General features: G+C 48.1%; 1 protein-coding gene across 3 annotated transcripts in view; it reads right to left on the bottom strand.

Annotated features, from left to right (window-relative positions):
* The window catches only part of MORN1 (MORN repeat containing 1), an 87,933-nt gene extending 74,679 nt beyond the window's left edge, over nt 1–13,254 (bottom strand). For 2 of the 3 annotated variants that reach the window (XM_053281502.1, XM_053281504.1), the window contains exons 1-6: nt 13,142–13,254; nt 12,039–12,110; nt 9,395–9,493; nt 6,844–6,954; nt 5,311–5,401; nt 4,097–4,184 (exon numbers count right to left, since the gene is read on the bottom strand). In XM_053281502.1, the coding sequence (XP_053137477.1) occupies nt 4,097–4,184; nt 5,311–5,401; nt 6,844–6,954; nt 9,395–9,493; nt 12,039–12,110; nt 13,142–13,199 (519 nt within the window). In that variant the 5' untranslated portion in view covers nt 13,200–13,254. The remainder of the gene's footprint in view (nt 1–4,096; nt 4,185–5,310; nt 5,402–6,843; nt 6,955–9,394; nt 9,494–12,038; nt 12,111–13,141) is intronic. The other variant, XM_053281503.1, reaches the window with a different exon arrangement.
* Nucleotides 13,255–13,270: the final 16 nt, after the last annotated feature.

Here is a 13,270-nt window from a genome sequence, read left to right as displayed (position 1 = left end):
TTCTATGTCTGGAGAGCGCCAGGCACACGGCAGGGCAAATGACTACAGCAGGGGCTTTTTACCACCTTGCTGGTCTGCGGAAAAGGCGACGACAGGTCTGCGCAACCCGGGTCCTAAGAAGCAACCTCAGCACCTGGTGTATTAACTCAACTCCCCTTGGGAAATTCCAGATCCCACGGTTTGTGGCCTTTTCCTGCACACTTGAGGGCACATCTATGGGCTGCCACATACTGAGTCAGACCCTTGGTCCACCTAGCTCAGTATGGTCGACACTGACTGGCAGCAGCTCTCTACGTTTTCACAACACTGACTGGCAGCGGCTCTCTAAGGTTTCAGGCAGGAGTCTTTCCCAGCCCTACTGGGAGATGCTGCCAGGGATTGAACCTGGGACCTTCTGCATGCATAGCAGAGGCTCTCTCACTGACCTGTGGCTGATGCTTCTGAATATACACACCTACCTTCTGCCGAGTCAGACCCTTGCTCCATTTGGCTCAGTATGGTCGACTCTGACTGGCAGCAGCTCTCTAAGATTTCAAAACACTGACTGGCAGTGGCTCGCAACATGTAATATTAGCCCTGGAAACCTCAAGTTCCTCCCCGGTTCAATGGTGTCAGTAGTGACTGACTGGACAAAACGATAAAGGGGATGGGTGTGTTAGCTAAGAGAACAGGAAGCTGCCTCCTACTGAGTCAGACGCATGGTCCATCTAGTTCACTGTTGTCAACTCTGACTGGCAGTGCCTCTCCGGGATTTCAGGCGGGAGTGAGCAGAAATTCTGGGTTCTCGAAGCTCAGCCAGGGCTTGCTCATTCTGATGAACCTTTTTAACTAGGAGCCTTGTGGTTGTGCGAACCAAGCTGCAGTAGGGAATATTTCCCAACTCCCTTGCCTGGCCGGGCCTGCTTGTATGCGGTCTGCACATACCCTGTCCAGGCCAAGGCACACCGCCTCTTCCCTGGGACGCCTCAGCCTTTGCTTTCCCCACGACTGCTACCTGCAGGCTGCGAGGTCAGCTATCCAATCCCCACAATGACCTCGCCCCCTTGCTGATCCCGCCCCCGCTCCCGCGACCCCCAAGCTAAGTATGCCCCACTTCGAGGCAGAGGTGCTAAACAAGTCGGAACTGGAACACAGACGGACATGCAAAGGAAATGTTAGAGAGCCATCAAGTGGCAGAAAGCAAGAAGGAACAAGCCATTCACTGCCAGGAACCCAGGAAGCGGCCTTCGACCGAGTCAGACCCTGGCTCCATCCAGCTGGATATGGTCGACTCTTGACTGGCAGCAGCTCTCCAAGGAAACACGGGTTCCGGGCAGGAGTCTCTCCTCCCAGCCCTACCGGGAGATGCTGCCAGGGACTGAACCTGGCCAGCAGATGCTCTTCCACTGTTGTGACCCCCTCCTTTAAGGGGGGCATAGATATTACAGCGCTCACATGGAGTCGCCCATCCAAATGCAAACCAAGGCAGACCCTGCTTAGCAAAGAGGGCCAGCCATGCTCGCGACCACAAGACCAGACACAAACAAAGGAGATGCCGACATACTGCCTGCCAGTCCGTGCCGACAGTGCTGGGCGAAGGTCTGATCCGGCAGGTGGCAGTTTCCTCGTCCCCGACGTTCCGATGTCCGGAGACACCAGCCACCGACTCTGGCTGTGGTAACGCTCTCTTTCAAGCCTTCGGACGCTTTCGAGAGAGGATGCCGGATCTCCAGAGCCGCTGAATTTGGACTTGGATGTAAGATTTTACCCTCCACAGGTGACCACGAGATTATATCTGTTTGGACAGAAATGTCCCGGCTTCACCGTGCCGCGTGCATGTCCGGCAGCCTCCGAATGCATCTGACATCTTAACAGACAGCTCACCGGCAGGGGTCCGGCTTTTAATTTCCGACATTATTACGCATGAGCGCCATTTCTGCGTTTTTCTGAACCACGCAACGGGACAGACATGTGTTGCGATGGGCGGGCGGGTGGAGGGGGGTGGGAACAAACACCGAACCGGGGGACCTAAAGATGGATCTAGGGAACCACAAGAGATGGGAAACCCCGTGACAACATGCCATGAAGAAAGAAGACCCATTCTCCATTTCCAAAAGATCTGGAAAGGTTGTTAGCCTTTTGGACGCATAACCGGAGCACCTGCGGGCAGGAGAGAGATACTGGCAGACTCGAGGTAACCTACAGAAACATTGGCTCGCCATAAAGCGGAAGGAAAAAAACGGCCCCACAACTGCTTCAGTGTAACTCAATGGAGCGGAATGTTCGTGGACTCAGAGGGCAGTTAACAGACAACCAGGTGGCCGCAGCAAAAGGGAAGTGTGGTGGGAAGAGGATTTGAACATAAAGAGCGTGAAATTTCTTAGCTTGAAGAATACTCCCTGCAAGACAACCACAACCCCGTCTGCTTCAAAGGGAAAACAATGCCTAAAACCCTTACCAGCCGCAGGCTCAGGAAACACACACACACACCAGGGATATAATGCAACCTTTTGTTGTGGGTCCACACTTGTTGTGTATATAATGGCCAGATCTGCCTGGGAGGAACAACATCCCGCTGGCATTTCAAACAGACAACATTCACATCCAATAACACATGAAAACTCAATCCAAAATGTTTATAATTAAGGTTGCAATGTTTAGTCAATGAGTTTAGTCAGTGAGACTGCCTGATTATTATTTTTCTTTAAGCAACAAACTCCAAACATCAGCTAAGAGGCACCCTCGGTTAACTGGTCAGCAGATGTTACATTTAAAAAAAAAAATACATTTTTAATGCAAGTACTTCGAAAAACTGCAGATGGTGAGCGCCATTTTAAAGGAGGCACTCTGCCTACATATCCAGCTGTTGTGACAGAAAAGGAAACACAGCAATGTAAATCCGAAAAGGTTTGTTATGGAACTCTTTGTCACAACAAAACGGAAGCCGCCAAGTCATAATTTTCTGATTAAACATCTCCTGAAAACAGAGAATCCGAAGAACTGACTTCGCCTGCTCAAATCGCCAGTTGAGTGGGGTTGTAAATAAGGGGATGGGGCTGCAGCTCAGTGGTGAAGTATCTCCTTAGTAGGGAGAAGGTCCCCGGTTCAATCCCTGGCAGCATCTCCAGGTAGGGCTGGGAAAGGCTCCTGTCTGAAACCTGAGAGAAGCTGCTGCCGGTCAGAGCAGACATAACTAAGCTAGGTGGTCAATGGTCGGACTCAACAGAAGACAACACAGAACTTTTGCTCAGTGGGAGAGCATCTGCTTTGCACGCAGGCGGTCCTAGGTTCAATCCCTGGCAGTATCTTCAAGGAGGGCTGGGAAAGACTCCTGCCTGTCTCCTTGGAGAGCTGCTGCCAGTCAGTGTAGACCAATCTGAGCTAGATGGACCAATACTTTGACTAAACAGAAGGCAGCTGTATATCCTTATTTAATTGTTATTTCCCTGGGACATTTCATGTTTAAAGATCATGCATCTCTGAAATAGGTGCGTGTCACTTTTCCAAGTCACATCTTTGGCACACTTGCTTAGATCAGAGTGTGCAACCTGTGTATGAACAGAGTATGTTTAGACCAGAGTGTGCAACTGAGAGATGGAATTGGCTCTGTGTAAACCACCCTGAGCCATTTTTGGAAGGGTGGTATAGTAATAGAATAGAAATAAATAAATAAATAAAAGATTGAGGACCCGAAGTTCAAAGAAAGAGCATCTGCTTTGCATGCAGAAGGTCCCAGGTTCAATCTCTGGCAGCATCTTCGGGTAGGGTTGGGAAATAACCATCTGAAACTCTGGAGTCACTGCCAGTCACTGTAGACAATATTGAGCTAGATGGGCCCAAGGTCAGACTCGGGAGAAGACAGCTCAATAGACCATAATAAAAATTCCGTTCTATTCTACTTTATTAACACACAGACATTTCCTCCCATGAGGCTCACCGTAACATCCTTAAGGACTAGAAAATTGCTTTCATTTTTAAGTTTTAAAAAAGCTGAGAAAGGCTGCTGAATTATACACCCAAGACCATTTCCTTGCTCAGAATCTCCCATAAGCTGTGTGACGGAGAAAGGACAGAAGACTCCCAGTTATGTAGATCTTCGTGAATTTTCCATATGTACCTCATATATAGTTCCATCAGCACAGCGGAGCACTCCATGGCCCTGTCTCTGATCCAGGATCCAATCTCCTTCATATTCATCCCCGTTTCTAAAAATAAATCGCCAGGAGAAAAAGCTGGCTTAGAGATTTAGCTGGGCCATCGCTGGAAATTCAAGGACTCTAGATGAATACTTATTCAAGGATGAATAAGTGAGGAAGCATGCAAGCTGGCACGGAAATGAATTTGGAGAGACGCTCAAAGTTTGTATCAGAGCAGTTTGCCAATGGACTGGAAGCATGTCAGAGACTTTTTAAAAAAACCCAACTGATTGGAGCGATATTGCTTCTGAAATCAGCATTTGACCCCACAATTTGTAGTGGAATTGAAACATAAAGGTTATTTGGAACATGTTCTCTGGAAGCAAGCTTCCCATGTCTAGAGGAAATGGAGTTCAAAACTGGAAACGCCACAACGTTTGTATTTTCAGTCTAGCAAAATTCCATTCTCCCATAAACAGGCACAACTGAATATGTATACTGTGTTTAATTAATAAGGATCCTTTTTGTATAATTACTCTTCTTCTTCTTCTTAAGTCACACCCTTCAGACAAGCACAGGGCTCTGTGGGCGCAAGGAGTCGAAATTGACTTGACGGCACACTTTATCTTTTATCTAGTTCCTTGTGCTGGCACGCAGCACAGAACAAACAGTTCTCTCTTGAAGTGAAAGCAAAAGCTTTCACTCTTCCTCTCTTGCATGGGTAGAGAGAAGCAACGGAGAGCATGTGAGCTGGACTCATGCTACGGCTCGATGGGGTCATAGTTCAGAGGTTAAGTACCTGCTTGGCACGCTGAAGGTCTCAGGCTCCGTCCCTGGCAGCATCTCCAGGTAGGGCTGGGAGAGACTCTTGCCTGAAACCTCAAAGAGCTGCTGCCAGTCAGTGCAGACAATACTGAGCTAAAGGGACCAAGAGTCTGACTCGGTAGGAAGCAGCTTCCCACGTTCCTAAGAATTTAAACCTGATCCGGGCCTCTGCCGCCTTCAAGGTTCTGCCGCTCTGTCTTGCCCTGGCTAAACCTAGCTCTACTTTCAATCCGTCACAACTTGTCACCGGCCCTGGATGCCGCTGCTGACCTTTGGGATTGGAGAGCACCAATTTCAGAATGGCTGCTGGCAGAGTTACGGGGAAAAACGGGAGAGAGAGACAGTGATTTATAAAAGAAAAGGAGCTTACTTGAAGACCATTTTTCCTCCACCGTGTCTTTTGTTTTTGTGGTATGATCCTTGATACGTTTGCCCATCCTTGTCAGTCAGTAACCCGTGGCCTAAAAGGAAGACAAACCAGAGAGGAGAAACTGAGTGGAAAACCCAGGAGAGGGCATTTGGAGCAAAAGGAAAGAGCCCTTGGACTGAGAAAGAAGTGGCACATTAGAACAGCCCTGCTGGATCAGGCCCAAGGCCTATCTAGTCCAGCATCCTATTCTGCAAAGTGGCCAACCAGATGCCTCTGAGAAGCCCACAGGCAAGAGCAGAGGGCATACCCTCTCTCCTGCTGTTGCTCCCCTGCAACTGGTATTCGGAAGCATCGTGCCTCTGAGGCTAGAAGTGGCCTATAGCCACCAGACTAGTAGCCATGGATAGCCTTGTCCTCCATGAATTGGCCTAAGCCCCTCTTAAAGCTATCCAAGCTGGTGGCCATCACCACATCCCATGTCAAAGAATCCCAGAGAGTAATTATAAGACGTTTTTAAGGCAGTTTTAAAGCCATGTAGGGCCAACTGATCCAGGGTAACTCTCACAGTGCGCTCTCACTCGTCTGTGAGTGAAAACCCTGGCCAAATGCGCCAAAGGTGAGGCACAACTTCGCCAGCCATGATCTGATCTTAGATCAAAAATTCCAGCCAGCTCACACCAGTGGCCCCAGCACATGACCGCTTCCGGGTGAGTTAGCTGGCATTTCTGCTCACAGACGAATGAAAATCAGGAGTGTACCAGGTGAATTATCCTGGGTAAGTGGCAAATTAGCCCAGCTCTCAGTTATGTGAACCGGCCCCAAGGGAATCAACTAAAAATGACAAGTGCTTTTCTCAAGCGAATAAAGGAGCCAGGGTCCCAAGCTGTGATTTTCCAGATGTTGCTGAACTACAACTCCCATCAGTCCCAGTCTCAATAAATTGCAGCTGGGGGGGGGGGATATTCAGGGCTGCAGAAATCCACTAGTCTACTAGTCTGTGACAAGTGAAACATGATGCCTGACGAGTGCAAAAAGAGCTGGGCTCTATGGAAGCTTCCTGTGACCAGAGGAGAGCTGGTCTTGTGGTAGCCAGCATGACTTGTCCCCTTAGCTAAGCAGGGTCTGCCCTGGTCACATATGAATGGGAGACTAGAAGTGTGAGCACCGTAAGATATTTCCCCTCAGGGGATGGAAGCACTCCTGGCTTCTCCAGGATAGGGCTGAGAGAGATTCCTGCCTGCAACCTTGGGGAAGCTGCTACCAGTCTGTGAAGACAATACTGAGCTCGATAGACCAATGGTCTGACTCAGTATATGGCAGTTTCGTACGTTCCTAACATAGCTTGGTGAGCAAAATATTTGGAATGGCTGATAAACAGAGCCAACATTTCTCCACCCATGCTGATGCAGTAATGTGCAGAGGACAGCAGAGTGGGAAACGGCTCTCAGATTGAAGCATGCATTTATTTTCTTTTTTTGCCCCAGTGGGCCCCACGTGAAAAATAGCTACGATCATTGCAATAGAGCGCCATACCTTCGCGCACGCCATAAACGAACTCGCCTTCATATTTCCCACCACATTTCCACTGAAGGACTCCGTGTCCGTGCAACTCTCCGAGGAGGAACTGCCCAGAATAAGTATTCCCTTGAATCAAATATATGGCAAAGTAAAACACGAGGAGGAAAATGGCCCGGGAGACAGCGGCGTAAAAAGCCCTGGTGGTGCCCATAAAAAGATTTTTTGACCAGGCCTTTCTTGCAGGGTAGAGATACAAGACATTACAAGAGAATAATTACCAGCTGCTCTTTATGATCAGGACAGCTTAATGAAGAACAAAGGAAGTGCTTATTGGGTCTTTATCTTGCAAACTAATGGAAGCGTAATCCGTATTCCTCCAGGTCTTTAAAACCCAGGTATCTTAAGAAGACGTTAGTGCCACATTAAAAGGGGGGCGGGGGGGGGAGAAAAAAATCATAGTGCATTCTTTATGGTTAAGGGATGAGTCAGAAGTACTTTCATTTCATAGTCAACTTAACAGCTTTTTGATGGCATGTCATCATTCAAACCTTTCATTATGAGAGTAGGAGCTTGCCCTAGGAATAGAGTGAGTTCTTCTAAGCAGATGTACTGGGAAGCAGTATGGGGAGGTGATCTGGTCTGGCGGTAGAGAGCAGGAATGGTCCCCTTTGCTCAGCAGGGTCTGCCCTGGTTTGCATTGCGATGGGTGACTGCCTGTTAGTGCTGTCTGCAGCGAGCTCTTCCCCTTAGGGGCTTGGGCCCTAGCTCAGTGAGGGAGCACTTACTTTGCACGCAGAAGGTCCCAGGTTCAATCTCTGGCAGCATCTCTAAGTAGGGGCTGAGAGAGACTCCTGCTTGAAACCTCGGAGAGCCGCTGCCAGTCAGTGTGGACAATACTGAGCGAGATGGACCAAGGGCCTGACTCAGTGAGTAGCTTCATATGTTCATCTGCAGCATCCATAGCTCAGTGGGAGAGGATCTGTTTTGCATGCAGAAGGTCCCAGGTTCACTCCCTGGCAGCATCTCCAGGTAGGGCTGGGAGAGACCCCTGCCTGAAACCTGGGAGAGCTGCTGCCAGTCAGTGCAGACAATACTAAGCTAGCTGGACCAAGGGCCCGACTCAGAATCAGGCAGCTTGCTATGTCCCTATGAAGCAAGTTCTCTTGGGCTAAACTTAGAGAAAATCTCCTGTCACCTAAGCCACTTCATGTTGTTTGAGATTTATATATAGAGCCAGCATGGTGTAGTGGTTAAGAGTGCTGGACTAGGACCGGAGGGACCCGAGTTCAAATCCCCATTCAGCCATGAGACGTGCTGGATGACTCTGGGCCAGTCACTTCTCTCTCCGCCTAACCTACTTCACAGGGTTGTTGTGAAAGAAAAACTCAAGTCTGTAGTACACCGCTCTGGACTCCTTGGAGGAAGAGCGGGATATAAATGTAAAAAATAAATAATAATAATAATATTGTAAAAGCCTTTGGCTACTGTGGCAGGGGTTTGTGGTAGCCCCACAACCTCTGGGGACCCAAGTGTGAGAATTCCTACCTGAAGTAGTTTTGGACCGGGGGGGGGGTCTGGAGGACTGCCTGCTCCCACATTAATCTGCTGAGTAAAGAGGCAACTTCTAAAGTGGTGATTCTCTTATATAAAGCAGGGGGAGAGCAACTGGCCCTGTCCAACCCCAGCACAGCACCCCTCCAGTGGCTGCTGCTGGAATCTCCCTTATGTTTCCTTTTTGGCTGTGAGCCCTTTGGGGACAGGGAGCCATCTTATTAGTTTATTAATGCTTTCTCCATGTAAACAGCTTTGGGAACTTGTGTCGAAAAGCAGTATATAAATATTTCTTTGTTTTCCAAGTGCCCCCCCCCCACAGGTGGTAACTAGGGGGCAATTCCAAGGGTAACATAATCAGGCATGCTATTACGATGACAAATATTTATCTACCACTCTTTAAACAAAGTTCACAAAGCGGTTTACAGAGAGAGAGAAGACCATGTTACCACCTTTCCAGTGACTGTGGCCATTAGCAAATTTTCAAACAGAGCGATGGCCCTGCCCTCTAAGTGGAATATCTTACAGGACCCACATGAAGTCTCCCATCCAAATGCAAACCAAGGCAGACCCTGCTTAGCATAGGGGACCATTCACACTCACTACAACAAGACCAGCTCTCCTCCCCAAACCAGTGGCCAGTTGCTTTCCAAGTTCCGCCCAGCTCCCTCCTTTCCTACCCTCTTGCTCAGCCAACGCCTTTGCCCAAGTAACTCAACCTCCTCTGCCCATCTCCAGGAGACAGCAGCACGCAGAGTCCATGGGGATGCAAGAAGCTCATCCCACAGGAGCCAGAAGCCCTTCTGATTTGTCCAGCCCTTCTGTGATATGGAGGCAGGCAAGCCAATCACTGGCAAGGGTTTCATCCACTGCCTACACAAAAGTCCTTTAGAGCATTAGAATACGGTTTCCCAACCAGTGGTTCTCCTGATGTTGCTGAACTACAACTCCCATCATCCCCAGACAAAATAAATTGTAGCTGGGAGTGATTGTCTTTCCCGCCAGCAAAGCTAACCTGTAGATGCCCAGTATCTGAGTCCATTGCCCACGATTTCTCCGTCTGTAAACTCGCCCTCGTAATAACTTCCGTCCTTAAACAGCAACTTCCCGTGACCTAGAAAAGTACAAACATTAAAAGGTATTCCCAGCTGCTCTTTGGAGCTCAGTTGGGTCTGTATTCGAACTTTACCCCTGTGGAGGTTGTCCAAATCAAATTTCTAAGAATGGTTCTTCAAATGCCAACTCAGTCTTAAGGCTGGAGGCTCGGTGAAGACCAGAGTGAATAAGGCAAAGACCAGAGTGAATAAGGCGAAGACCAGAGTGTGACGGGCAGTCCTCAAGTACTGGCTAAAGCTAAAATTTCAACCAAGCAGATTGGCCCCCACTAGTTCTGGAGGATCAGACCCACTCTAAGTGGTTACCCAAGTTAATGGGAAAACTCCAGACGGTCAGACTCCTTTCTGAATCTTTAATTCCTGTGGGGGTTTGATAAGGCAATACAATTCTAGAACAGCGTCTTCTAGATATTGAATCACAAGAAGAGAGAAGCAAACTCCCCAACTGTATTAAGAATTGGTGAGTCACCTCAATTTTAGCTCTGGCAAGCTATCTTTATAATCTGACATGTCCAACCCATCGGAGAGCCTTCACCTTAACTCATTATAATGTTTTCCCATCAGCTAGGTTGGAGTGGAGATATGAAAAGATACCCTATCACCTGCGCCAGTGTTCCTGTGGATCAGACGAAATTGATAATTTGGCTCACATTTTACTTCATTGTAAATTTTACAGCACTCCATGTAGCAAACTGATTTTACCTCTTTTCGTGAACCTTCAGGGAAGACCAACGGACTTTTATATAACCTGTCTTCTTGCAGACAAGACTGTATTTATTTCTTGTGTTGCTAGATTTTGTGCCATTGCATACAAGATCCGTCAAGCAATGGCGAAGGCCTCCCCTCCCATCAGTTAGGTAAGGATGTCCCTGATGGGTAAACTTCCTCAACCTAAATGCAACTGTGATATCTGACAGACTGTACCAACTGCATTGAATATTAGCTTTGTATATAATGCTGAAATCTGGTCAAGTACCGTAATAAAGATATTGTATTGTATTGTATTGTATTCTCAGCAAGAAAGAAGGAATTGTCCAGTGTGATTCTGAGAAACTTGGTGGATCAGGGGAACAGATAATTTTATCGACTGGGTGTTGTAAAGACTGCAGATTAGCAGCATTTTTAGAATCTGGTACAGGATGAAGGCCACCTTAAGTGGCACAGCAGGGAAATGCTTGACTAGGAAGCAGAAGGTTGCCTGTTCGAATCCCTGCTGGTACTATATCGGGCAGCAGCGATCTAGGAAGATGCTGAAAGGCATCATCTCAAGACTGCGCAGGAGGAGGCAATGGTCAACCCCTCCTGTATTCTACCAAAGAAAACCACAGGGCTCTGTGAGTGCCAGGAGTCAAAATCAACTTGACAGCACACTTTACTTTACAGGATGAAGAGCCTTGTATAACTTCAAAACTTGCATGATCAATCACCTACAGAGGAGAATTCATTGAAAAGTTGTCAGCCTCTTCCTTCACATGACTTTCTAAATAGGAGAGTTCTACAAAGCCATCACTCTTCTGCCATCTAGTGGCAAACCCTACAGATACTGTATCCTGCCATGAGATTCATTTCCCCCCATTTGGAAACATGAGAGGCAGAAGCACTCAGTCAGCAAGACTGGGCAATGAAGCAGGAGAGGATTTAAGATGGAAATTTGAAGTCCTCACCTAACTAAGAGGGCCTTCGCTCAAATAAATTAAAGCCAGGCCCAGCCAAAGAAAATTATGGACTTCAGTAGTTCACTCCAGAGCCTGTTTGGCTATGGAAACTCAGCAAGTGGTCCAGGGCCAGCCATAAAAGCAGATGAGGCTGCTTTAAGGGCAGTGCTTTTTGGCCCATCGAGCTCATTACTGTCCACGCTGACAGACAGCAGGACCGAGGATCTCACTGGAAGAGCATCTGTTTTGCACACAGAAGGTCCCAGGTTCAATTATCCCTGGCAGCATCTCCAGGTAGGGCTGGGAAAGACTCCTGCTTGAAACCTTGGAGAGCTGCTGCCAGTCAGAGTAGACAATCCTGAACTAGATGGACCAATGGTCTGACTCAGTGTAAGGCAGGTTTTTTGTTTGTTTGTTTAAAGGGAGGGATCATAGCTCAAGGGGAAAGCATCTGCTTTGTATGGGAAACTCCTATGTCGGGCAGCAGCGATATAGGAAGGTTCTGAAAGGCATCATACTGCCCGGGAGGAGGCAATGGTCAACCCCTCCTGTATTCTACCAAGAAAACCACATGGCTCTGTGGTCTGCAGGAGTCGACACCGACTCAACAGCACAACCTTTCCTTTTTTCCTTTTGTATGCTGAAGATCCCTGATTCCATCCCTGACAGCATCTCCAGGTAGGGCTGGGAGAGACTCCTGCCTGTAGCCTTGGAGAAGCCGTTGCCAGTCTGTGAAGACAATACTAAGATAGATAGACCAATGGTCTGACTCAGTATATGACAGCTTCCTATGTCCCTATGACCAGAATCTATGATGTTTAATAAAGCCTCCCACAAAGCCACATAGATACACCACACATTTCTGGAAAACTACCTTCGTTTTCCTTACCGTGTTTTTTCCCTTGTTTCCATTCTCCTTCGTATCGGAAAAAGGAATTGGGATAAACGTAGACTCCATAACCTGAAAGCAAGAGAAGCAGAAGTATAAGGTTCCCAGCAAGGTGGGAAATCAACCCCTTAATTTTTTGCTCATGCTCAGACCTACCACCATATTTGGGACAAGGAAGGACCTCCCCCCTCCCCTAAAACACTCAACTGGCCTCCTCTTTACAAGCACTCCAACAATCAGGTAAAGCTGTTTCATTTCATCAGGCCTTTGAATTGGAGTAGGTTTTTTTCATCCTGGATTACTGTTTTGACTCCATGCTTCACAGATTTGTTTGGGTTTGGGTTGGAAATGTGTATGCAACATTTGCAACAATATGCAACATTTGTTTACTGATCATTTCATTGTGTTTTTCCGGTATTGCATTGTATACAGCTTTTAAGGCCTCTGTGGGAAACGTATAACCCGCAACAGCAAGAAATAAGGCCCAGTAAAATCTGTTACCCTAAAACCAACGAAAACAATAAAGTCACACTCCTAAGGACACTTATCTGGGAGTAAGAACGCTCCCACCACGCACCCAGCTGACATCCAGTCTAAGTTATGCCTGAGCAGTCCTACTGAAACTAATGGGACACCTCATGAGTAGTTAGCCTGGATGTCAGCCAGTGGAACATACTTTTATGAGCAGGATTGTATTGCACAGCTGTGTGGCCACTCAAATGAGAATTTAGCAAGTCTGGGAAGCACAATGGAGCTCACGATGGTGATCCTGGGCCAGCCATACCCACACACTTTCTCCCTGCCCCAACCTTTCCCCACCTCACACAGTTGTGGTGAGGACAGGCTGGGTGTGGGGCAGTGGACGGGAACCACAAACACAGCCCTGAGCTCCTTCGAGAAGAGGTGGGATAAAAACGTAATACTCGCACATATGTAAATGAGTAATTATCTCCCCCCGAGGTAGACTGCCTCTCTCCATGGAGGCTCTACCTAACTCTAGGCGACCAACAGCCGCTGATGCGCCTCTTCCTGCACGAAAGTATTTAACCCCCATTTAAAGCCAGCTGCAGACAACCACATCCCGAGTCCTCCGTCCTCCTTACCATCCCGCGGCGGCTCCTTCTTTGCCTCGAGGAAAGAACCCACCGTGGAGACCGCCATCTTTCCTCCCCCCACCCCCTGCAGGACGCTACACGCTAGCAACCCATTCCCGCCGCTTATTGGCTCCCTGG

This window comes from Hemicordylus capensis, chromosome 16 (assembly GCF_027244095.1).
Source record: "Hemicordylus capensis ecotype Gifberg chromosome 16, rHemCap1.1.pri, whole genome shotgun sequence".
NCBI classification, from domain to species: domain Eukaryota; kingdom Metazoa; phylum Chordata; class Lepidosauria; order Squamata; family Cordylidae; genus Hemicordylus; species Hemicordylus capensis.
Note: the sequence above shows the minus strand (reverse complement) of the source record. Positions and strands in the feature narration are given on the sequence as shown.